At 41.8% G+C, this 25594-nt stretch overlaps 1 protein-coding gene across 3 annotated transcripts in view; it reads right to left on the reverse strand.

The window, feature by feature from the left end:
- Nucleotides 1-25594, reverse strand: part of LOC116987958 (E3 ubiquitin-protein ligase rnf213-alpha-like) — a 138398-nt gene that overhangs the window by 107824 nt on the left and 4980 nt on the right. For 2 of the 3 annotated variants that reach the window (XM_033044309.1, XM_033044310.1), the window contains exons 3-16: nucleotides 23642-23953; nucleotides 22922-23072; nucleotides 22326-22549; nucleotides 20902-21147; nucleotides 20206-20362; nucleotides 19235-19458; nucleotides 18554-18680; nucleotides 16018-16190; nucleotides 14040-14399; nucleotides 10296-10381; nucleotides 7920-8075; nucleotides 5891-6054; nucleotides 2407-2678; nucleotides 711-979 (exon numbers count right to left, since the gene is read on the reverse strand). In XM_033044309.1, coding sequence (XP_032900200.1) covers nucleotides 711-979; nucleotides 2407-2678; nucleotides 5891-6054; nucleotides 7920-8075; nucleotides 10296-10381; nucleotides 14040-14399; nucleotides 16018-16190; nucleotides 18554-18680; nucleotides 19235-19458; nucleotides 20206-20362; nucleotides 20902-21147; nucleotides 22326-22549; nucleotides 22922-23072; nucleotides 23642-23953 — 2921 coding nt within the window. The remainder of the gene's footprint in view (nucleotides 1-710; nucleotides 980-2406; nucleotides 2679-5890; nucleotides 6055-7919; nucleotides 8076-10295; nucleotides 10382-14039; nucleotides 14400-16017; nucleotides 16191-18553; nucleotides 18681-19234; nucleotides 19459-20205; nucleotides 20363-20901; nucleotides 21148-22325; nucleotides 22550-22921; nucleotides 23073-23641; nucleotides 23954-25594) is intronic. The other variant, XM_033044311.1, reaches the window with a different exon arrangement.

Raw genomic sequence — 25594 nt, forward strand, 5'->3', positions numbered from 1 at the left:
TCTGGCAATTTTAGTAATTCCCTTGGCTGGGATGATTGGAACCAATTGGAGAATTGCGGCCATTCAGGAAAAAAGTAAAAAAAATCAAAATCGAGTGAATGTTTTGAATTTAGGGCTTTAGATTTTAAATCTATTACTGGAATGGGGTTACTCCAGGAAAATAGCATGCAAGTAAAAACAAAATCAGCCATGATCTTACTGAATGACAGAGCAGACATGAGGAACCAAATGGCCCACTCCTGCTTTCATTCCCTATGTGCTTTTGGAATGTTGCTGCTGCTACAATTTAAGAAATACAAACATGAACGTACATACAAGATTCAATTGCTGTTTAATACTGGCCCGAGACAATTAATTATGAATAACTGCTGACTTGTACTGGCCCTAGACAACCATGGTAACTGACAGGAGAAAAAACAGTGAAAATAAAAGTGCAAGGCAGACCATCAAAGTAGATGAACACAAAATGCTGGAGTAACTCAGGCAACAGTGGGTCAGGCAACTTCTCTGGAGAAAAGGAATAGGTGATGTGAATAAAAACAATTCTCTCAGTCTGGTGAAGGGTCCTGACCCGAAACGTCACCTATTCCTTTTCTCCAGAGATGTGACATGACCTGCTGAGTTACTCCAGCGTTTTGTGTCTACTTTCAGGGTAAACCAGCATCTACAGTTCCTTCTTACACATCATAATAGATAATGCATGAACCTACTATGAACGTAATGGGAAGATTGTTGCAATTTCTCTCAGGTCTTGGTCAACATTTTCAGCGATTTTCTCAGGCAGTTGCAACATTCGGCAGATAGTAATTAGGTCATCTGTACTGCAAGTTAAAGAGCAATTGTTCCGTATAACAAAGACCAACAATCCAGCCATAAATGGATTTTTCACAATCTTTTTGCACTGTTTTCCTTTTTTAGAATCCTTCGTCGCGTGAGAGCTCAACAGTTTCTGTAATTGCTCATTTATCAATTCATTCACCTGCAGTTTGAAAGAAAAACAAACAAGTGTTTTTTGTTTTGAAATGCAAACAACATACATTTAGGGAAACACAAGGTACTGCATGTGTAGGAATCTCAAATTGAACTCAAAGTGCTGGAGTCACTCACCGGGTCAGGCAGCATCTCTGGAGGACAGGGATAGGCGATGTTTTAAGTCGGGATCTGGTCTGCAGAAAATATCTAACCCATGTCCTCCTAAGTTGTTGCCTGACTCATTGAGTTACTCCAGCACTTTTTGATTTACTCAATATATGCATTGAGGAACTTGGCTTCAAATTAGAATGCACTCTCTGACATTATTTCCAGCTTTACTTTGGAAGATGGGCCCTGGGTCACAATATCTTAATGAAGAAACACAAGGAAGCATTGATCAAGAAATTGCCATATGGAAGATCCATTAATTCCGCTCCAACCATTGAGATTTTATAAAATAGCCCCTTGGTCAAGGCATCAGAGCTCTGCATTAAATAGAGGGGAATCTGTTCAAATGGTTAGTTAAATGGACGCCCGCCATCTCTGATAATGAGGCAATGTCAGTAGCATGCCAGAAGCAAGCTGAGGCCACTGAGCAAACGGGTAGGATATTGGTCAACGTAATCGTTTGTGAAGATGGAGTGGAGGGGAAGAAGATGTTGTCACAAAATTAAGCAAATAAAAAAAGAGGATTAGATGTGATTGCAAAAGACCAGAACAGCACCAATGGAGGCAGGCAGACTTGTGTACCACTAGCACTGGGACATGATTAGACAACAAGACAAGAACTGGGTACTCCGGTTTCCTACCATTTTCCAAGTGACATCTTCACTGGGTCACCATGTCCATATTTATATTTTTTTGTTTTTGGCATTAGGAAACATTTTGGGCGGCACGGTGGTAAAGTTGCTGCCTTACAGCACTTGCAGCGCCGGAGACCAGGGTTCGATCCCAGCTACGGGTGCTGTCTGTACAGGGTTTGCACATTCTCCCAGTGAACGCGTGTGTTTTAACCAAGATCCACGGTTTCCCCCCCACACTCCAAAGATGTACAGGTTTGTACGTTAATTGGCTTATTATAAGTGTAAATTGTAACTGGTGTGTGTAGGATAGTGTCAGTGTGCAGGGATCGCAGGTCGGTGCGGACTCGGTGGGCCAAAGGGCCTGTTTCCATGCTGTATCTCTAAACTAAGAGTTCTGAGTTGGCCTGCTCTTGAAGCTTCAGCGTATTTTATCCACCTGGACAGGTTCAGATTAATGTAGGAGAAACTGCTTGTTATTAATTAACCATGCACAAGCTAGATTAATCTTGATCAATTTGTCTGCCACGACTGAATATATGAAAGTCACAATTATTAAAGTTAATTTTCTTTAACAATCATGCTACTAAACACAACCAACAGCACGACTTTATTTTTGATGTACAACATTTACCTGTCCTTCATTAAAATGTACCCAATTCATGCCAAATTCAAGACTTCTGATGCACTTTTTAAAATGATGTATTTGTAAGTTAAACTGCTTGAACTTTTCCCTATCGAGGGAAGACAGAAGTTCAAAGATTTCTTCCAGCATTGCTCTCTGTCCAGTCTGCATTAACTGCAAAATTCGTTCATCGGGAGATGATCCAAATGTAAAGAAGTTTCTCATAGTTCTAAATATCGACACTTGCGGGACGTTCATGATGCCATCATACTGGTGCCATTCTTAAAATAAAATACAAATTAATTTGAGAAACAAAAAATGACTGAGATTACGATTTCAAAACACAACTCTGCGATAGAATATTAATCAATTTAACTAAAGATGGACACACAAAGCTGGAGTAACTCAGCGGGTCATACAGCATCTCTGGAGAAAAGGAATAGGTGATGTTTCAGGTCGAGATCCTTCTTCAGACTGACAGTCAGGGGAAAGAGAAACGAGAGAGATAGATGGCGATACAGAGAGATATAGAACAAATGAATGAAAGATGCGCAAAAAAGTAACAATAATAAAGGAAACTGGCCACTGTTTCCCTTTCCCCCGACTTGGACTGAAGAAGGGCCACCCATTCCTTTTCCCCCATAGATGCTGTCTGGCCCGCTGAGCTACTACAGCTTTTTGTGTCTATCTTCGGTTTAAACCAGCATCTGCAGTTCCTTCCAATACTTATCATTTTAACTACTATAGGTTTGTAGAAACTTACAAAATTCTTAAGGGGTTGGACAGGCTAGATGCAGGAAGATTGTTCCCGATGTTGGGGAAGTCCAGAACAAGGGGTCACAGTTTAAGGATAAGGGGGAATTCTTTTAGGACCGAGATGAGGAAAACTTTTTTCACACAGAGAGTGGTGAATCTCTGGAATTCTCTCCCGCAGAAGGTAGTTGAGGCCAGTTCATTGGCTATATTTAAGAGGGAGTTAGATGTGGCCCTTGTGGCTAAAGGGATCAGGGGATATGGAGATAAGGCATGTACAGGATATTGAGTTGGATGATCAGCCATGATCATATCGAATGGCCGAATGGCCTACTCCTGCACCTATTTTCTATGTTTCTATGTTTCTATGTAAAAGATGTAAATGCATTTTACATTTAATTAGTAATTAATTTTCACAAAATGCTCCTAATAGTTCATGAATATGTTGGTGGTGCTGAATTCAATATGAAACATGTTCATTAAAATCAGTTAAAGCCATTCATGACTGACAATATTCACCACTGTTACCAAAAAATGATAATTGTGCATTGGTTCACAGGAAGCCAAAGATAAATATAAGTCTGTGACTAATATGAAACATAGAAAAATACATTAGGTCTGCACCAACCATGATCCTAAATGAAACTAATCCCATCTGCCTGCATGTGGTCTGTATCCCTCTATAGCAAGGAACTGCAGATGCTGGTTTACACTGAAGATAGATATAAAAAGCTGGAGTAACTCAGCGGGTCAGGCAGCATCTCTGGAGAAAATGAATAGGTGATGTTTTAGGTTGAGACCCTTCTTCAGACTGCCTGCCTGTTCATTTGCCTCTCTAAACGTTAAATGTGGCTTGAATAAAAGCAACAAGTTGCAGAATATAGTTCAGCTTAATTTTAGTTTGGAGAAACCCATCACGTCCACACCAACCAGCGATTTCTGCACATTAACACTATCCTACACACACTAGGGACAACTTTTACATTTATACCAAGCCAATTTACCTACAAACCTGTACGTGTTTGGTGTGTGGGAGGAAACCGAAGATCTCAGAGAGAACCCAGGCAGGTCACGGGGAGAACGTACAACTCTGTACAGACAAGCAACTGTAGTCAAGATCGAACACGGGTCTCTGGCGCTGTAAGGCAGTAGCTCTACCGCTGCCACACTGTGTGCATGGAGAATATTGCAGAATGTGGACCTTAGATATCGATGGCACTTGATAGTTTAATTCGAGCATCAACCCATTTGTCCTCTCCGCTCAAAGATCCACAAGCAACAATCTGTTCAAAGCCTTATCAGTAGTGGAAAATAAGTTAAATAATGGGAGCTGGGTTTATGAGAACACCATCTTTCAGATCAGCACATTTTCAGCCAGAAATATCAGAGTGATGATCAATGCTACCACGTTTGAAGGATAATGCCATTACAGAAACTTTACTTCTATTTCACTCCACGTGATTGGAAGAACCAACCAATGTGTTGGATACACCAAAGGCAAAGGGTCAAAGCAATATGTGAATCATGATGCCAAAGACCTTTCATCCAGAAATAGCCTCGTCTCTCGCTTAATTTAACATTACAACGTCGGCACCTCCCCACAATTTCGAAAATGGCTCACATCCTACTTTCATTGTGAACAGAATACACAAATCCAATCTAGATAAGTGCTCCATTCATCACAAAGTGATGGAAGGCATTGTTGACAATGTTCTCAAGTATGGTTCCATTTTGTACTTTAATATTTTTTTGCACTACTGTGTGTTTGCACAACAATCCTGGACCATTCCACCGTATTGCACCTGCCATTGTATTTGTCATTACTATACGTTGCTGTTTATTCTGAGACTTTCATGTGAATCATTCAGCACGGAAACAGATTTTTTGGCCCAACTCGTTCATGCTGACCAAGATTCCCCATCACATCTGCCCACATTTGCCCCCCATCCCTCTAAATCTTCCCTGTCTTTGTGCCTGTCCAAATGTCTTTAAAATATTGTTATTGTACCTGCCTCAACCACGTCCTCTGTCAGCTCTTTCCATATACACACCACCCTCTGAGTGAGGTTGCCCCTCATGTTCCTAGTAAACCTCTTCCCTCGCACTTTAAACCTATGGCTCTACTGTTCTCGATTCCCCTGTCATTATTTTTTATCTGCCCTCCTAATATACTTCTTAAGTAATCTTCTCAACCCCCTGTACTCCTCCAGGGATGCACATGATCCCAGCTGCTTGTACCCGACCCATGTCTCTTCTTTTACTTAACCAGCAACCAATTTCTCTCGTCATCCAGGGCCCTTTGCAAGTGAAACATTGAACCCTGCTGTTGACGGCAATAAACTAATTTAACTAAGCGGGCTTAAATTTACCAGCAGAATTTAAAACCTTCATTTTTGGAATGGGATATTATTCAAAATCCAATTCCTTCCTCAAAGTTTAATTTAAGTAAAGTTGCATTCCAATAATAGGATATGTACGACAGAACTGCAGATGCTGGTTTACTCCAAAGATAGACCCTCTGGAGAAAGGGAATAGGTGATGCCTCGGGTCAAGACCCTTCTTCAGACTGCAGAAGGGTCTCAACCTGAAACGTCACAAATTCCTTTTCTCCAGAGATGCTGCCTGACCCACTGAATTACTCCAGCTTTTTGTGTCTATTTCCTATGATAGTTTACAACTTTCTTTTCACATTGCCTTCCATACACAGTAATGAAATCAGTGATACCTTAGTGTTGCTTACCTTCTTCATGAAGATCCCATGGTATGTGTAATGTCCGTGCAGCTATTTCCTCAATACTTCTTTGTCCTTTATCTATACTATACCAATATTTAATAGGTATTCCCTTGTAAGAAGGTTCAATAAATAAGCAGCTGTGCAAAAGTTGCCCATTTTTGTCAAGATTCCTAAAGGATGAAGAGGAAATTATATCCATTGAAAACAAAATGATAAACCAACTTGAACTAGAAAATGACCTTGGGACAAATGTCAATTTTGTTTTAGGATGTTGTGGGATAAAGAGTGCAGAGGCCGGGGGGTGAAGGGCGGAGAGGGGGTGAGGGGGTCTGAGACGGGGAGGGCATTTGATGTTATAACTAGTGCAATGTCCAAAACATTTTGTGTAAAATGTGTTTACTTATACTGAAAGCTCATTCGGAGCATCCCTCTCTGACAATGACGGGGAAGAAGGTTGGTGAAGTGCAGGGGTGGGTGAGCAAAGAGACAGTATTGAGAGTAAATGACTGGGTGTTGGAAAGGATTGGTGTAGATGGGATCAGGCAAATGCTGGCATGGGGTAAATGATAGGGTGTAGAAATCACAAGGGAGAAGATCAGAGGGATCGGGTGAAGATTGTGGGAGAGGCAGAGGTGATCAGAGGGAGGAATGACCAGGGATAAGGTTGGGGTACAGAGGGAAAGTGAGGGCTGGTTGGCTAAGAAAGGAGAAATTGGGCTGGGGATTCAAGAGAGTTTATTGTCATGTGTCCCAGATAGGACAATAACATTCTTGCTTTGCTTCAGCACAACAGAATATAGTAGGCATAAATAAATGCAGAATAGATCATTGTGTCCATATACCATTGACTATATATAGATATACACACATAAATAAGCAGATAAAGTGCAATGGCTATTAATGTTCAGAGTTTTGTTTGAGTTGAGTTTATTTGCCTGATGGCTGTGGGGAAGTAGTTATTCCTGAGCCTGGATGTTGCAGATTTCAGGCTCCTGTACCTTCTAGCTGAAGGCAGCGGGGAGATGAATGTGTGGCCAGGATGGTGTGGGTCTTTGGCATGGCAACTGGGAAGAGCACATGCAGTGGCAAAATAAGCAGGGAATAGGAAGGATATCAGATGAGAGGGGATGGGTTGGGCATCAGAATAGATCATGATGGTGGTGGGCTAATGAGAATATATTCAATAGATATAAATAGAATGAAGATTGGTGTAGTTTGCAGGGAGAGATTTGACGGGTCATAGAGGACATCAAAAGGAAGAGGAAGGGAGTAGACTGTAGTCATGGGCCTTGGTGTATTATTTGAAAGTCAGTTGCTTGTGATCGTTGAGAACGTTAACCTCATAGCTTGGAAGAAAAATAAATAATCTTAACAAAGAATAACCCATCCCGCTGAAATCTTCACTGCCAAACTTCACCCCAAGATTATACTATGTTTGACCTCCAAGTAACAAAGGAGCAGGTTTAAACCCTCTGGTCAGCCCCACTCTCACTGTTCACTGTCCTACCTAGGATCTTCTCTCCATACTCTCTCCAGCTTTCCCCTCCACACTATTAAGAATGCATCCCCACCCTTGCTCGTAATTGGCATTCCACATTCCTGACTCTCTCCCCATTCCCATGCAGAATGTTTCTTCAACTAACATTGGACAGGTACATGGATAGGAAAGGGTTAAAGAGAAATGGGCCAAACACGGGTTGATGAGGCATCTTGGCCGGCATGGGCAAGTTGGGCTGAAGGGCCTGATTCCATACTATCTGGCTCTATGACTCTAACTTTCAAGCTCGAAAATATCTCGGTGCTTATCATTTGACCAGTCTATTGCAATTTACTTGCTAACAAATGAAATTTGTTTTTGCTGGCTGTGATTTACCACTACTTGATAAAATAAATGTCCATTAACTAAAGATAAGCCAACAGTTGAGGGGAGATTTATATTATATTGGCGAGTAAACGGACCCCAGGGAATATTTTATCACATATTATTTTTCTTAAGACTGCATGGTATGCTTTTATCTTTTATGTTTCACCTTACCGGATAGAAATGACTTGAAGCATTTCGAATCCATTGCCAAATTGTATATACATTTTGTCCTTTCTTGGGTTAAACGAAACTTCCTTTGGAATTATAACATGGCTATGAACAGCGAATGTGTACGGTGCAACTGGAATAAGCCGAACTGTTGATTGGCTGTAATAAAGAAACAAAAAACAATACAAGTCCATTAGAAAATGAAGGCAAATTCAGTGGTTTGTTTAAGCCTGTTATCTTAAGCATTTGAGAGCCCTTTTACCACTAAGACTAGTTTATCCCGCCGGAGCGGCACGGTGGCGCAGCGATAGAATTGCTTCCTTACAACGCCAAAGACCCGGGTTCGATCCTGACTGGTCCAGGGTGCTGTTTGCATGGAGTTTGCACATTCTCCCTGTTAACGCGTGGTTTTTCTCCGGGTGCCCTCCCACATTCCAAGGACATGCAGGTTTGTAGGTCAATTGGCTTCTAGAAATTCCCCCCTAGTGTATGGGATATGAAACTGGGATAACAGAACCAATGTACAGGTGATCGGTGGTCGGCGCAGACTCGGTCGGCCAAATGGCCTGTTTCCACACTGTATCTCTGAATTACACTAAACGGAGCAAACCATTGTCAAAGATTTATGATAATAACACCAAACTGCTGCCTACATACTAATATGACTGCTGGAGATTAGGTAATACCTATAAACGAGACGGAAGCTCTCCCAGTAAGTCGCCCTTATCAGCAGAAACACAATTCAACCATAAATGATTGACATATGTTATTTTGATTAATTTACTAAATGGTATTCAATAAAACTTTGTTCATAAATTCCTGATTACAGGAATAATAATACCCCAATTATTTATAACATTGTCTTTTCAATCCTTTGAGAGGCCCAAGCTTAAATGGTGAATCAAACTGCTTATGATCTCAGCAAAAAAAATCAGATTAATAGTAGTTCCATTATCAGTTATTTGAGCAAAGTTAAAAAAAAACAATTTTCCAGTGGAATCCCTTCTTACTTCATTTTTAAGTTAGAAAAGTTGAATAAAACAATTTGTGTAGGAGGGAACTGCAGATGCTGGTTTACACCGTAGACATAAAAACCTGCAGTAACTCAGCGGATCAAGCAGCATCTCTAGATAAAAGGAAGAAAGGTTTCAACCCGAAACATCACCTATTTCTCTTCTCCAGAGATGCTACCCAACCCACTGAGTTACTCTAGCATTTTGTGTCTATCTTCTGAATAAAACTAATTGCTGTTCTGTGGAACAGAACAAAACAAAACATGCGTTTTTGCAACATTTTTCATGAGCCTTTCAGAATCTCTCAAAATACTTTACAAGGAAAATATTTTCAAAGTGTGACTATTGCTTCAATATATGAAATGGAGCAGCTAATCGATAAATATCGTTCCCATAAATAAGTCTAATAATAACCATGTCTGATTTTATAATGTTGATTGAAATAAAAATATCTCCAGGACCCATGATATAATTTCAATGCATTCCCTGAATCCTAAGATGGGATGCTACATGTTTGCGCAAGGTGGCAGACAGGGCCTCTTTTTACTGTTCCATCTGAACCATCATTGGTGGCAAAAGTGCAAGCACCAAAATAAATTACATTTTCCACAGAGTTAATCTATGTTGCATTAATTATGTCATCCTCAAAGGTTCATCCAAGAAGAGAAAAAAAACATTGTGTGGCAATGGAAAGGTAAAGAGGCAACAGGAGAGGAATGGAGCAAGGGTCTGGGGTGACCAGCAGGAGACGAGAATGGGACAAGTGGCAGGAAATAGTGCAGAAATCACAACAGCACATACAAGGACAGATCGATCAAGGAAGAACCAAGAAATGGAATGGGTAAACATGGCATGTTGTGACCGACAGTGAAGGTCAAGGATAATATGAGCGGGAATGAATAGTTCAGACGTGGACAGGAACACAAGAGTTGGTTGGGAAAGCTCAGGAAGGGTATTACAAAATTGGACAAAAGCATTAATCGTTATTCATACATATGATAAAATATAGTACAGCACAGGAATGGGCCCTTCGGCCCACAATGTTTGTGCTGAACATGATTCCTAGTTAAACTGATCTCATTTGCCAGTTGGAGGAATGAAGGAAATTTCTGAAAACATCCTGACAACATTGTCTTCCTACTCGCTTCATATTCTTGGGAGGAGAGACCAAGTTGACACAGTAAGTGAAGTAGCTATTCTTAATTATAAAATCAAATACTGGGTTTCTGCTTTTGCTAAAGTCATAACTTAAGATTTTTTTGCAAATTACTTAATTTAATTTCCTGCAGCAAAATATCTTTTTAACACAATGGTAATGTTGCTTATTCTAACTTTAAAAAGCATTGCACAAAAATACTGAACTCACTTCTGATTACTTGATTGTGGCATATCTTGGTTTGTTTGGGTTGGTTCTGAAACATTTGCATTGTCATCATTGGATTTGCTTTCACCCTAGAAAATAATATCCATAATCATTTGTTTGGTCACATCACTATTCAGAAATAAATCGCATTAATAACATAATGAACTTATCAATCGACACTTTGCATTATTTGTACTTCACAACAACGAGGCTATACGAGTTTACTATATTTTTACAAAGTATGCATTAGATTTCCCGGAAGAAATTCAGACTTTAAAGTGCTTTAATTGACACAATAGTTTACTTGACATTATTGTTACAGCATATTTATTATCTGTTAATGTTCGAGTCCCATTTATAGATAGGAAAAGATTCAGCAACATACTTTGGGTAAAACAACACTTATCAATTCACTTTGGGCTTATTTCACATAATTGGTTATACCTAACATTCAGAATAATCAATACACCTGTTTCATAAAGAACAGTGTTGAATAATTTTCCAAGAGATTTGATTAAATAAGATTGTTGTTTAGGCATATTGAGCATATTTCACACAAGAGATAGAGAATAAAATACCAATGTTCCAAGGTTCCAACCAAGGTCCATTCAACCTGGGGAATTAATCTGATTGATTTAAGTTCATAAGTTCTAGGAGCAGAATTTGGCCATTCGACCCATTGTCTACTCCGGCATTCACTCATGGTTGATCTATCTTTCCTTCTCAACCCCATTCTCCTGCCTTCTCCCCATAACCCCTGACACCTTGGTATGTCAATTAAACGTGGCAATCGAAGACATTGTGAAACTCAAGATGGTTAACTCCCAAAAATCTAATGTCTTTCTCTCCAGAGTGTTAAGAAAAGGCGATTAAATTGCAGACACGTTTTTCATAGGTCTTTAAATTCAGGAACTCTACACCACTTATTTGATGGGATTGCTTCTAATTGGTCTGCCGCGTTTTAATTTCTCATTCCAATTGGAGCCAATCGCCAACAAACACCCCTTTTCCTTCAAGTACATCCCCATGTATAGTGCTGGAGAAACTCAGCAGGTCAGGCAGCATCTGTGGAAGGAAATAGGGAGATGGCAAATTGGGTCGGGCACGTTCATTTCCCTCCACAGATGCTGCCTAACCTGCTGAGTTCCTTCAGCACTTTGTTTTCTGCGCAGGATTGCAGCATCTGCAGTCTCTTGGGCCTGTCATCTGTAGAGTTCAAAAATGATTTATCCGTGGTTGTCTTCAAGACAAGTCGCGATCAGTGTCACATGCACAGGTACTCTGAGGTACAATGAAAATCGTGCCTGCAGCAACATCACAGGCATATGGACTTCCTCCCTATTTAAATGCTGTTGACAGCATCAACAGCTGACATGGGTTCAGCTCACATATGCTCACCAATAGGCTTAAATTCTCCCTTAACTCTCCCCTGTATCACGTGACTGATTTCACTCCCGGGTGAGTCACAACTTTCATCAGCTAAGCAATGGTAAAACTAAAGAGATTATCTTTAGCCCCAAAAAACATTGACCACCCAGGCTGGTAACTGAGGCCAGACCAGACTATTCATTGTCTAGGTATGATAGTTGATAATAGTAGTAATTTTCCATCTCCAAATCTTTTCATGTAGAAACACAGAATTGCAGATGCTGATTTATACACATAAGGACACAAAGTGCTGGAGTATCTCAGCGGGTCAGGCAGCATCCCTGAAGAACCTGAATAGGTGACGTTTCGGGTCAAGACCCGAGACCAGATCAGTCTGAAGCAGGGTACACAAAATTGCTGGGGAAACTCAGCGGGTGCAGCAGCCTCTATGGAGCGAAGGAAATAGGCGACGTTTTGGGCCGAAACCCTTCTTCAGACTGATGGGGGGTGGGGAAAAGAAAGAAGGAAAAGGGGAGGAGGAGGAGGAGCCCGAGGGCGGGCGGATGGGAGGGTGGGAGGAGACAGCTAGAGGGTTAAGGAAGGGGAGGAGACAGCAAGGGCTAGCCAAATTGGGAGAATTCAATGTTAATGCCATAAGGAAGCAGGGTCTTGATCCAAAACGTCACCTATCCATGTTCTCCAGGGTAGCTGCCCGATCTGCTGAGTTTCTCCAGCACTTTGTGTACTTTTGTCCAAATCTTTTCAGATCATTTCCAAAATAAATATCAGCCCATTTATGGTTGATTCCCAGACTCAACTATTTTAATTCTCCACTCAATATAAACTTTAATTGATGTGAAACTCTGCAACTAAACTTCCATCACATTTTAATTTCAACCCACACATCATCCTTGTGCTTTGTTGGTTGCCAGTCCATCGATTTTAAATCCTTCATTTCCTGTCCTTCACTATCTTGGCAGTTCCGTCATCTCACTATTCACTATCCACCCTCTCACTGCACCTTGCTCCTCCAATCCTGCACTCTGTCCAGTGCTTTACCTCTCAAACCTCCCATGTCTTTCACCTCACCAGTTCTGGACATGCCTTTAGTTACCCACTTCCCCCTACACCCCACCCAACTCTATTCCTTTCTCACAACCCCTCTGCCACCCCAACTCTCTCACACTTTCTTTAAGATCACATTTAACCATCCCTTCAGTTCGGAATTTGGTCCCAATTGTTCCTTCTTTGATTTTTTTCCCCTTCACATCTCACAGAAGATTACTTTACTTAGAGATACAGCGCAGAGACACTCCCTTCGGCCCATCGAGTCCACGATGATAGTTAAGCACACCAGCACTATCCTACAACTCAGGGACAATTTACACTTTTATCAAAGACAATTAACCTACAAACTTGTACATTATTGAAGTGTGGGAGGAAACTGGAGCACCCGGAGAAAACCCACATGGCCACAGGGAGAAGGTACAAACTCCATGTAGACAGCACCCGAGGTCAAGATCGAACCAGGTCTCTGGCACTGTAAGGCAGAAACTCTACCACTGCGCCACACTGCCATACTATGTCACGATGCATTTCAAATGTAAATTAATATTTACGGAAAGTAATCAGCTGGGAATGGTAGAAAAATGTAACATCTAGAAAATATTGTTTATCTTTCATTTTATGATGACTTGATGCATTGGTGAAGAAATACATTTCCTTGCACAGAATTATAGCAACTGAATGTAACAACAGGTATGTAAAAAACCCACAGCTTTTTAGTTATTAAGGTTCTTGATAAAAATGCAGTTCCTGATGGTCTTACCATAGTGAAATCACCCAAGGAAGTCATTGTTTTCTCCCTAACTGATACTTCTAACTGGTTTTCCTTACTTTAGTTGTTCCATTCACAAATTAACCGTGTCTTTGTTACCTTGCCAATCTTCCCACAACAAAAGGGGGATGGATGCTTCGTTTCAAATTAGAGCCAGGAGTTCTAGGGACAAATTGAGGAGATTCCACCAGAGACGATAGCAGAAACTGAAATTGTGTTCCTCCAACATCAACTATTGCTGGATCAATTGCCATTTCTGGACTTGATGTACATTTGTTAACCAGAGGGACAGTGGGCAGATAAGGCAGGTGAACATTTTTGCTCTTCTTTCTGTGCTGTTTTCTTTCAATCAACAGATATTTAAGATCTGTACAGTAATGCTGATCTTTATTTTGTCAACGGGCTTGTTTCTCTCACTTTTAGTTCTATTCACAGTAGTTATTTTCCTCCAAAAGCCAATTTAGCAGAGGTTTAATAAACCCAAGCTTGATCTTATAAATGAATCAAGCAGTACAGGAGCAGTGCCCTCATTGCTCGGTTACCTTTCTTTGGATGGCTTTGTGATTTTGTCTTGCTGTATCACTTCTGGCTGGTTTGTAGGTGGTAGCAGACTGATCTTTAGTAGGTGTCTCTTTGGTTGTATTTTCTCTCTTGCCCCTATTGATCCTTGAAACACCAGTAGCTCTGGCCTTGGGATCCATTTCTGGCTGATATTTTATTTTTCTCTCTTCCCTTGGATTGTCAGAATCCACGTTATGGCGCAGAGACGTTGATGACACATTTAGATCCCGCGCTTTGTCTGGGACATCAGACTTTGACGCAAACTTCACAGCAGCAACGGTTGGCAATTTAAATTTCTTTGGAGAAATTGTTTGTTCACTTTGACTCTTCCTTTTTCTTTTCTTTTTGTTTATAAATTGAAAGGCAAGAAGAATTATTTATTTCAATGCCAAAAGAATTTTGATAAATGTAGGCTCATTTACAATTTAATCTTTCAATAATTTTTTTTATTTGTTCTTTCATATTTTACTGGAGTTTAATAGGTTCAATAACTATTATTTTGTAAATTGCAATTCCCACAAGCTACAGTCAGAAATGTTCTAGTGCTAATTTTGCCTACGTAAATTTTCCTTTCCCACTTGTTAGTTAGATAATTGCTGCATCAATGGACTTTCGTTCATCCGTTGTTTCTCTGTGAGCTGTAAACTTACAGCACAAGAACAAATCATTGTGGTATATAGTATGGCACAGTGGCACAGCTGGTAAAGCTGCTGCCTCACAGCGCCAGAGACCTGGTTTTGATCCTGACATCGGGTGCTGCCTGCATGGACTTTTCACATTCTCCCTGTGGATTTCCTCTGGGTGCTCCAGTTACAACCCACCTCAAAAGGACATGCAGCTTTGTAGGTCAATTGCCCCCTGTAAATTGCTCATAATGTATAAGTGTATGTATGAGAAAATGGCATAACATAGAACTAGTGTGAACGGGTAACCGATGGTCAGCGTGGACTTGGTGGGCTATAGGGCCTATAGCCATGCTGTATCTCTAAACTAAATTTTAGGGCGGCATGGTGGCGCAGCCGTAGAGTTGCTGCCTTACAGCGCCGGAGAATTGGGTTCAATCCAGACTATGGGTACTGTCTGTACGGAGTTTGTGAATTCTCCCCCTGACTGCGTGGGTTTTCTCCGAGATCTTCGGTTACCTCCCATACTCCAAAGATGTACTGTATGTAGGTTCATTGGCTTGGTGTATGTGTAAATTATCCCTAGTGTGTGCAGGATAATGTTAGTGTACGGGGATCACTGTGATCACTGGTCGGTGTGGACTGAAGGGCCTGCTTACACGCTGTATCTCTAAATTAAACTAAAAAACTATTTAGGAAAGCATATCTTACTAACTCAGATGTGGAGGTAATGGGTGAAGATCAAATGGAAAATGAGCCTGTTCCTGTCAGGAAACATGTGTAGGAAGGAAATACAGATGCTGGTTTATACTGAAGATAGACACAAAGTGCTAGAGTAACTCAGTGGGTAAGACAGCATCTCTGGAGAAAAAGGAAAGGCAGTGCTGTCTCATGGTGAGAGCAACAAGAAATCACAGATTAGATAGACTTTGAGCCTAGTTATGGTAGGGACCTGTAAGGAGGTTGTGGTGAAGTTTGGTACGCTAGATTTTTAAAAATGTGAACTATTTGGTCTTAAAATAGTTCAAGTTCAAGTTCAAGTTCAAGTGAGTTTATTGTCATGTGTCCCTGTATAGGACAATGAAATTCTTGCTTTGCTTAAGCACACAGAAAATAGTAGGCATTTACTACAAAACAGATAAATGTGTCCATATACCATGATATAAATATATACACACATACCAACTTTAAGAAACATTTAGAGAGGTTTAACAGGACATGGACCAAACATAGGTAGGCAGGACTAGTGTAGATGGGACATGTTGGCCGTGTGGGTAAGTTGGGACAAAAGGCCTGTTTCCATGCTGTAAGACCAACTATAATGCAACAACTATACCTCTGATGCACTTTTGAGGTCCTTGCCACTTGCTGTGGAGCTATCCAAGGAAGAGGTTGCCTCTTTGGAATCATTTTGCAGACCCTCTAGATTCTGGTTTTCATCAGATGCTGCCTGTTTTTCTTTTGTGGCGACATCTTGATCACCAACAACCAGCGATATTTTGTTAATATCTGCAGAGTACAAACTTCATACCATAAGCTTGGAACAGAATATTTGAAGACTTATTTAAAAGCAATACTCCTTTAGATAAAACACCGATATGTACAAAACTGGACCGATACACACACAAAAAAATTGCACTTTGAAAGAATTTGCATCTGTTTTGTGTCCATTCTTTGTTGAAGTCTCTTATATTGGGAATTCCAGCTGAGCACATTACTATTTAACCCAATATTTAGTTCAGTTAAACAAACTGCTTGAAGTGCAAGGTATAGAACTTACTGGTTAGTGGAAATATGAAATGAACGCCTCTCTGTTAAAGTGGCGCCGATGAAGGGTGCTACGGTGTACTGCTCCCCCCTCTACATCAGGGACCTGGGGTGGCGGGGACTGCACCAGAGTCCCTTGCAACCCATTTTTCTCGCTGTTCACAGACTCACCAGCCGCCTGCCACTTTTGCTGGCTGGAAGAGTCTGTGTACCACGTGTACATGGAGTGTGCCAGGTTGCAGCCCCTGTTCCATTATCTAAAGGGACTGCTCCTTGCCTTCTGGCTGCACCTCTCAACCACCATCCCCATCTTCAGACACCCTATGCTTAGCCACCTTTCCTTGGCAGCTCCGATTCCTCTTCTCAGCTTGTGCTTGGCTTGCCTGTAGAGGTCTGCATCCTCTGTGATCCGCGGGCGGGGGCTGGCTATTTTCGCGGGCAGGGGGTTGTGAGCGCGACAGGCGCTGGGGACGGCAGCTGAGTGAGTGAGTCCGGAGCCGGGTCCGGTAAGTGCGATCGGGGCCAGGAACCAGTGAGCCCACACTCCCCCACACACACATCCCCTCCCCCACACACTTTGGACGGCATGATTGTAATCATGGATAGTCTTTCCGCTGACTGGTTAGCACGCAGCAAAAACACTTTTCACTGCACCTCGGTACACATGACAATAAACCAAACTAAACTAACCAGCAGCTGCGGCATTTTGTTTCTATATTCTCCATTTTCTAAATTGTCCCATTTGTGGTGCAAGGTTAATCTATAGAAACATCAACAGTGTCTACCTCTGCAGATGCTGCCTGACTCAATTAGCATTTCCTGCAGCATTTGTTACAATAAAGTGGCATGTGTGTCAGGCAAGGGAAAAAAACTGAATGATGTGAAAATGTGGCTTCCTATATGGGAAAAAAACACGTGAATTTTAAAAGAGATAAACTCGGCGACGGTAGTTCTGTGACAATTGAGGGTCCCTGATGCACAACCACAAGGAAGCATCACCTATCCATGATACTGACTGACCCGCTGAGTTACTCCAGCACTTAGTGTCTATTTTTATACACAATTATATGCAGTTCCTTGTGTCTCCTGTTCTATTTGTTGCTGCAATGGGGAGACTGCAAAATAATCCTTCACTGGGGACCCAGGCAACATTGCTCCCACTCCCACCCCTCCCACTTCAGCTGCCTAGCAGGTGTAGATCGCTACACATTGATCTTTCCTCAAGTGCTGTAGAGTTTACACCCGAAAAAACAGCCGGAACAGGCATTAACTCTCTGAAAGGGGAATAATAATCTCTTAAAGCAACAATGTCTTAAATTAAATATAAAATGCTGGAGTAACTTGGCGGGTCAGGCAGCACCTCTGGAGAAAATGGAGAGATGTGGGATAACTGGGATAAAGTGGGATAACTGGTGAGAACAGGTGATCATGAACAGGCATGGAGTTGGTGGGCCAAATGGCCTGTATCCATGCTGTATCTCTAAACTAAACTAAATACCACAGCCATCATTGTCCAATTTGAACAAATCTATTGGTAGATAGTGTATCCCTCTGCATACTCATCCAGTAAGTTAACCATTACACCATCCTGTCAGCTTAGATCATACCTAAAAAAAAGTTAAATCACAGTCATTTAACCTCAACTGCAAACAGAAGAAAGCAGCGGTTGTACGCCAGACTATATTTCTGAAATTTGACCCAATTATTAGAAGCAGAAAACCACACCTCCAGCTCCACACTGTTGCCAATTTGGTTTAAGAGACCCAAGTTCAACGTCTGCCAATGGTATGTTCATGTCACATTAAAAACTCTTCCACTATGAGTTAACTGGGTATAATGCAGAGATTGACAGATTCTTGATTAGTATGGGTGTCAAAAGTTATGGGCGAAAAAGGCAGGAGAACGGGGTTGAGAGGGAAAGACATCAGCCATGATTGAATGGTGGAGTAGACTCGATGGGCCAAATGGTCTAATTCTGTTCCTATGACATGAACTTGAGTTCATAAGTTCTTGGAGCAGAACTGATAAATGTATTAGTTCTAACAAAGCATTCCTTTAACTTAAAATCAGTATGTGAACCAGGTTTTAAGAGATCTGAACGTCACCTTCAGTGGAATTGTCAGGCTGACTGGACACATGGGGCTCCAATGAATTTTCATCCAACGTTTCCTTCTGAACGGTTTCTTTAGTCTGAACCAAAGCGTTTTTCTTGTTCTTCGTTTTGCGATTCCTCTGCCAAAAAACCCAATAAGGACAAATGAGCAACGTGCTTCATGGAAGGGAACAGTAAGAAATTGTATGTGATAAATAGGTGTCATTTCTGTGAGATAATTACTAAACAATGTGCTGGCGTAACTCAGCGGGTCAGGCAGCATCTCTGGAGAACATAGATAGGTGATGTTTCAGATTGGGAACCTTCTTTGAAGCTGGTTGTGGTGGGGATGGGGGAGAGAGGAAACTGGAAGAGAGGTGGGAGCAGGACAAAGTCTGGCGAGTGATGGGTGGATACAGGTGAGAGGGCAGATGGTTGGACGATGCCAGAGATGAAAAAGACAAAGAGGTGTGAGAATTGTGATGCCAGGGGCAGGAATAGTGGTGGACAGGGAGGGGAGAATTGGTTATGAACCCAATTGGAGCACAGAGAAGAGAGGTGTGGGTGGGTGGGATGGGGGGGGGGGGGGGGGGGGGATAAGATTTTGCTATTTCAATTTAGAAGCTCAAACCATGGGAAATATCAGAATATAAACAATTTGACACCAGTGTTAATCTCGTTCTTCCATACACACCTTCTTCTTTCTTGCCGCTCCCACAACGTTAGTGCTGTTGGCCGTCTCCATTTGGGAAGGCGAGTGCTTGCTGGCATCAGCAAGTGCAGCTTGTGTTTTGTCAACAAATCCATCAACTCCCTTCTCACCACCCTGGCTTGTGGGCTCATCACCGGATCCTTTGCACGTTTTTAGGATGTCAGATCCATTCTGCTCCACTGGACAACCCTGAACATTCATCGTATCTGATAACAGAAAATCAAGTTGAGGTATGCGTAGGAAGGAACTGCAGATGGTGGTTTATACCGAAGATAGACAAAAAATGCTGGAGTAACTCAGCCAGTCAGACAGCATCTCGACAGAAAAAGAATAGGTTACGTTTTGGGTTTGAACCCTTCTTCAGACTGAAAGTAGAGGAGGGGGGAGAAACTGGATGCAAGAAAAGGCCAGAACCATCTCTCTTCACTCCATCACAGATACTCTAATCCATGTAAACGTGGGACCTATGGTTTATTTGTGTGCAGCTTATTGTCCTTGGATAGCAAAGGTCCACTTCATCAACTATACTATACTTTTTTCACGGAGTGTACCTGGGAATAGGTCGGCTGCTCACCATGGTTTCAGGTTCTTCAAACTGACTAATCCAAGCCATTTTCATAAATTTGAAGCAATATATTCCCCTATATTTCCAGTAAGTGGCGGAGGTTCCGAGGACAAAAGGTGACCATTGGGGACTAAATGGAATGGAATACTTTGTAACTGTTTCGGCATCCTAAATATGTCGACTATTTCTATACTATTTGTATACAAAGAATCCCACAGTGACATGGCACATGTAATGAAGTTTCTCACTCATTCATTCACTCAAAAGTAAATGTTAGATTAAGTTTGTTCTACCTTCAGACTTAATTTGGATATTACACTTAACCAAGTTCCTGCATTTGTAAATTTATCAATGTCTTGCATTTCTCAAAATTAATATTAATATCTACCTTCTGTGGTTTGCCCAGCGTTGGCAACTTCATTTTGGGGATGTGCAGCCTTATTTTTTATGGAATCCACAGGGAATGTTTTCTCAGGCTGACAAGGAGATTTCTTCAAATCAGGTTCCCCATTTCCTTTGTTCTTTCCATTCTTCCCCCTTCGTTTCTGCATCACAAACAAAAACCTCACCAGCCTCAAAAAACAGTGCTCTGTTACAGATTTGGCTTTGTAGGTAGTATATAAATCTCACCAATATTGTACCAGAGTGTCAAACAGTAATGCCCCCCCATGCACACCTGTACTGTGCACCAGTGTAATGTGGGACAGAGCTATGCTTACTAGAATTCTATCACAAATTCACACAGAAAGACCGGCGCTCATGTGTACTGCACTCCAGTGTTATACAATGACACACCTGGGCCCACCAGGTCACCAGAGGTTTCCGTTCAGGTTTCCTGAGTGGGACAGGGGCATAAGTAGGAAAGTTGAAATTTTAGACTTTAGATTCCGTTCGATACCAACATGATTATTTAATGCAAGTAGTTTTTCTTTTCGGCTGCTATCCTTTTGGAATGTGAAGAGTTAAAATATCACCTATACTATGATGGCGATGTGAGAATACTTAGATCAGTATAATAATCTTTACTGAAGTTTCCAGCCTTTGATTCCAGACTAACTCAGTTTTGGAATTGTTCCGTACATACCCGCTTTGATCGCTTGGATGCCCCGACGTTAGTGCTGATGCCCGTCTCCATTTGGGAAGGTGAGTGCTTGCTGTTATCTGCCAGGGCAGCTTTCGATTTGTCATCCAATCCACCAATTCCAATCTCACCACTCAGGCTTGTAGGTTCACCACCAGATCCTCTGCACGTTTCCACATTATTTGAGGAATCCACAGAAGATGTTTTCTCTGGCTTTCCATTATTCTTTCCTTTCTTCTTCCCTCGTTTCTGCATCACAAAAGAGAAAAATACCTCAACCCCCGAATCCTTAGTGTTTTGTAACACATTTGGATTTGTGGGTAGACTATGAAGCAGCACCAGTACTGGCATAAGCGATAGGAGCAGAATTAGTCCATTCGGCCCATCATGTCTACTTCGCCCTTCAATCGTGGCTGATCTATCTCTCCCTCCAAACCCCATTGTCCTGCCTTCTCCCCATAACCCCTGACACCCGTACAAATCAAGAATCTATCTATCTCCGTCTTAAAAATCTCCATTGGCTTGGCCTGCACAGCCTTCTGTGCCAAAGAATTACACAGATTCACCACCCTTTGACTAAAGAGATTCCTCCTCATCTCCTTGCTAAAGGAACGTCCTTTAATTCTGAGGCTATGACCTCTATTCCTAGACTCTCCCCCTAGCGGAAACATCCTCTCCACATCCACAAGCCTGTCACTGTAACAGAGTGTCACACACTGATGCCCCTGTACCCACCTGTATTATACACCAGTGTAATACAGGACAGAGCTATGCTTGCTGGTACTCGATCATATCTTCACACAGTGACAGACCTGTGCCCATGTGTATTGTTTCCCAGCACAATACAATGACAAACCAGCTCTCTATCAAAGCCGAATTTGTGAAACGATGCCTCTCGGTAATCAACTTTTAATTACTGCACAATCTTGTTATCCCCAACCTTCACTTCACAACACCTCTCTAGTTCATGCTCCAGGTCGGTAGGGCGTTCTGAGCCAACCATGATCCCATTCCCCTCCTTGATCCCAAGTCCACCTCTTGTTCCATCTTCTTCCTCCAAAACAGAAGCACTCTCCTCCTCCGTGAGAGTTATTTCCCCCCCACACTTTGTACCTGTTCGGTCCAGCATTGCATCTCTTGCCAAACTCCCCTCATTCAGTTTCTACAGCCACCACCAGGTTAGGGTGCCAGGTATATTTAAAAAGTGGAACGTTGACAAAACTGCTTGTTGAAATTTTAGACTTTAAATTCTGTAGATTACTAACATGATTATTTAACGCAAATGGGGTTTTTTCCCATGCCTATCTTTTTGGAATGTGAAGTTAAAATGACACCATATGATGGCAACATGAGAATACTTAGGGAGACACAAAGTGCCAGAGTAACTCAGTGGTCAGGAAGCAGATTTGGAATTATTCCGTACATACCCGTTTTGATCGCTTGGATGCTCCAACGTTAGTGCCGATGCCCGTCTCCATTTGAGAAGGCGAGTGCTTGCTGTTATCTGCAAAAGCAGCTTTCGATTTGTCATCCAATCCACCAATTCCAATCTCACCACTCAGGCTTGAAGGTTCACCACCAGATCCTCTGCACGTTTCCTGAACGGCAGGTATATTCTGCACCTCTGGATGAGCCTGGACATTCATCACATCTGATAACAGAAAATTAATTGAAGTATCTCCTTTCACTCCATCACGGTTGCTCCATTTTGTGTAAATAGAGGATCTAATGTCGATGTGCGTATACTTGTTGTCCTTGGGTAGCAAAGGCCCACTTCATCAACAAAACTCTACAATTTTAACCGAGTACGTTGGTTGCTCACTATGACTGCATGTTCCTTCAAGTGACTAATGCAAGCCATTTACACAACTTTGAAGTAACATATTCCCAATATTTTTGTCAAGTACATTTTGCATTAACTCTGTCCTACCATCAGACTTAATCTGGAAGTACACATAATCTAGTCCCTTCATTTGTAAATGTCTCTATAACTTGCACTTCTTAAAATGATTTTAATATCTACCTTCTGTGGTTTGTTCAGGATTGTCAGCCTCAAATTGGTGATTTGCAGCCTCTTCTTTTGTGGACCCCACAGAGGATGTTTTCTCAGGCTGACAAGGTGATGTCTCCAACACAACACAAGGTTCCCCATTGTCATTCTTATTTCTGTGTTTCTGCATCACACAAAATAAAACTTCATTAGCCCTGAAAGCTCACTGTTCTGTAACAGATTTGGTTTTGTGGGTAGAATACGAAATGTCTGACTTTTCACTTTACACAAATATATTCAATGAAAACATTTTCTTCTTCAAGAGTCGAGGTTTTAAAAAGCTGGAAATTATGTGTTAGTCTACTTAGGCATAAAGCCAATGGAAACATATGCAAAGTGTTTAGTAAGGAGAATTTATTAGAAAAATGTTTTGTTTTTAGACTCTTCAGTACATTTGACATTAAAAACTAAACATTTTGTTTGCATGCTATCTAGATAAAGAAAAATGCTATACTGTACATGATTACAACAAGCCATCCACAGTGTACAGATACTCCAGCACTTTGGGGCATTTAAAAAAAATCTAAAACACCTCTGTAGATTGTTGCCATATGTTGCCTTGGCCACCCAAATTAACAGAAATTCCTCTTCGAGATATTTTTTTCACGCTGACCCTCTCCGAGTTGCATATTTACTATGGATATACTCACAAAATTTCCAAGCAATGACAAAAATAAAATCCATATATTGTACCTCACTACACTTTTCTCTAAACTCGAGCAGTTGAGATTGTTCTTCCTTCGAGTTCTGCGGAAAGGCGGAAAAAGATATTTCTTCTGAAGTTGTCACGTTCCCAATGATCGAACATGGGTTAGACGTAGGATCATTGATGATATCAATATCAATATCGCACACATCCAGAAATTCACTTATGTCGGGCACTGGTTCCAGGGAGATTAAATCTTGATTAAAGAAACACTGCGTAGCTGAATCTGCTGGAGATGTTGCTGGGAATCCCAATGGTATTTCGGACAGCACCGTGATCTCTTCATTGGTCAAGGTCCCCTGTTGGAAATCAGATTAAAAAAATTACTCGGCATAAACCACAAATGGTACACACTACAAAGCAGCAACTAGGATATTCTGATGCAATTTTCATTCCAACCGTTTTACCCTATTGTTTAGTTTAGTTTTGTTCAGTTTAGCGATACAGCGCGGAAACAGACCCTTCGGCCGACCGAGCCCACAATGATAAGCGATCACCATACATTAGCACCATCGTACACATTTGGGGACAAATTACAGATACAAAAAGCTGGAGTAACTCAGTGGGACAGGCAGCATCTCTGGAGAGAAGAAATGAATGAAGTTTCAGGTCAAGATGTCACCCATTTCTCCTCTCCAGAGATGCTGCCTATCCAGCTGAGTTACTCCAGCTTTTTGTGTCTATCTTCGGTTTAAACCAGCATCTGCAGTTCCTTCCTACTGTGGAACAAATTGCATTTTTAACAAGCCAAATAGCCTATAAGCCTGTTTGTCTTGAATGAAGTGTGGGAGGAAACCGGAACACCCGGGGAAAACCCACGGAGGTCACAAGTAGAACGTACAAACTCCATACCAACAATACCCGTAGTCAGGATCGAACCCGAGTCTCTGAAGCTGTAAGGCAGCAACTCTACCACTGTGCCACCGTACCAACCTTTGGGAAAAAATTACATTTTTCCTTATATTCTAGAGTAGATTTTGCACCTTCACTCTCTCCACCCTGTTTATTTCTCTCCCTTACTGAAATACATTGTCAATGTTCAAGCATTTCACTATTGCACAGCTGCCTTTTGAATGTCAGATAGGAGTTCCCAGCACTGAGCCAAGACCTCCTCATTCAAATGCATAACAACTTAATTACAATGAAAGAGGCTATTGAGCCGATCGGGTTCATGCAAGCCCATAGCAGTGCAATCCCATGAGTCCCATTCTTTTTATTTCCAGGTAGCAACGCAGTTGATTCTCTTTCACATCTCCAGCAACTCCCCTTTGGATAGACACAAAGTGTTGGAGTAACTCAGCGGGTCAGGCAGCATCTCTGAAGAAAAAGAATGGCTGACGTTTTGGGTCGGGACCTTACTTCAGGGAAACATCACCCATCCTTTTTCTCCAGAGATGCTGCCTGACCCGCTGAGTTACTCCAGCACTTTGTGTCTATCTTAGTATAAACCAGTATCTGTAGGTTTTTTTTGTTTCCACTGGAGATGGGGGGGGGGGGGGGGGAGGGGGAGATGGGGGGGGGGAGATGGGGGGAGGGAGATGGGGGGGGGGAGATGGGGGGGGGGGAGATGGGGGGGGGGGGAGATGGGGGGGGGGGGGGAGATGGGGGGGGATCCTTCCACCTCTTATTTGTACCAGAGATAAATTACAGTAGCTGGTTGATCTATGGGTCTTCTTAGGGATGTTGGAGAAGGAAACCAGAGCATCCAGAAGAAACCAATACGGACACAGAAATATTGCAACACCACACCGACTGCATCCTTGGGGGTATTTGCGTTCTCTTGCAAACAACCAAAGTGAGTTGTAGCATTCCTGCTACTGCACAACTCACAGCAAACTAAACTTTTCGACTGCTAATATTTCCTCAACATCCGTGTTTTGTCTGATTGCACCTTTTTGTAAAGTGCCCAGACTTTTTCTGGAATAAAAACAGAAAATGTC

Source organism: Amblyraja radiata, chromosome 26 (assembly GCF_010909765.2).
Source record: "Amblyraja radiata isolate CabotCenter1 chromosome 26, sAmbRad1.1.pri, whole genome shotgun sequence".
NCBI lineage: Eukaryota > Metazoa > Chordata > Chondrichthyes > Rajiformes > Rajidae > Amblyraja > Amblyraja radiata.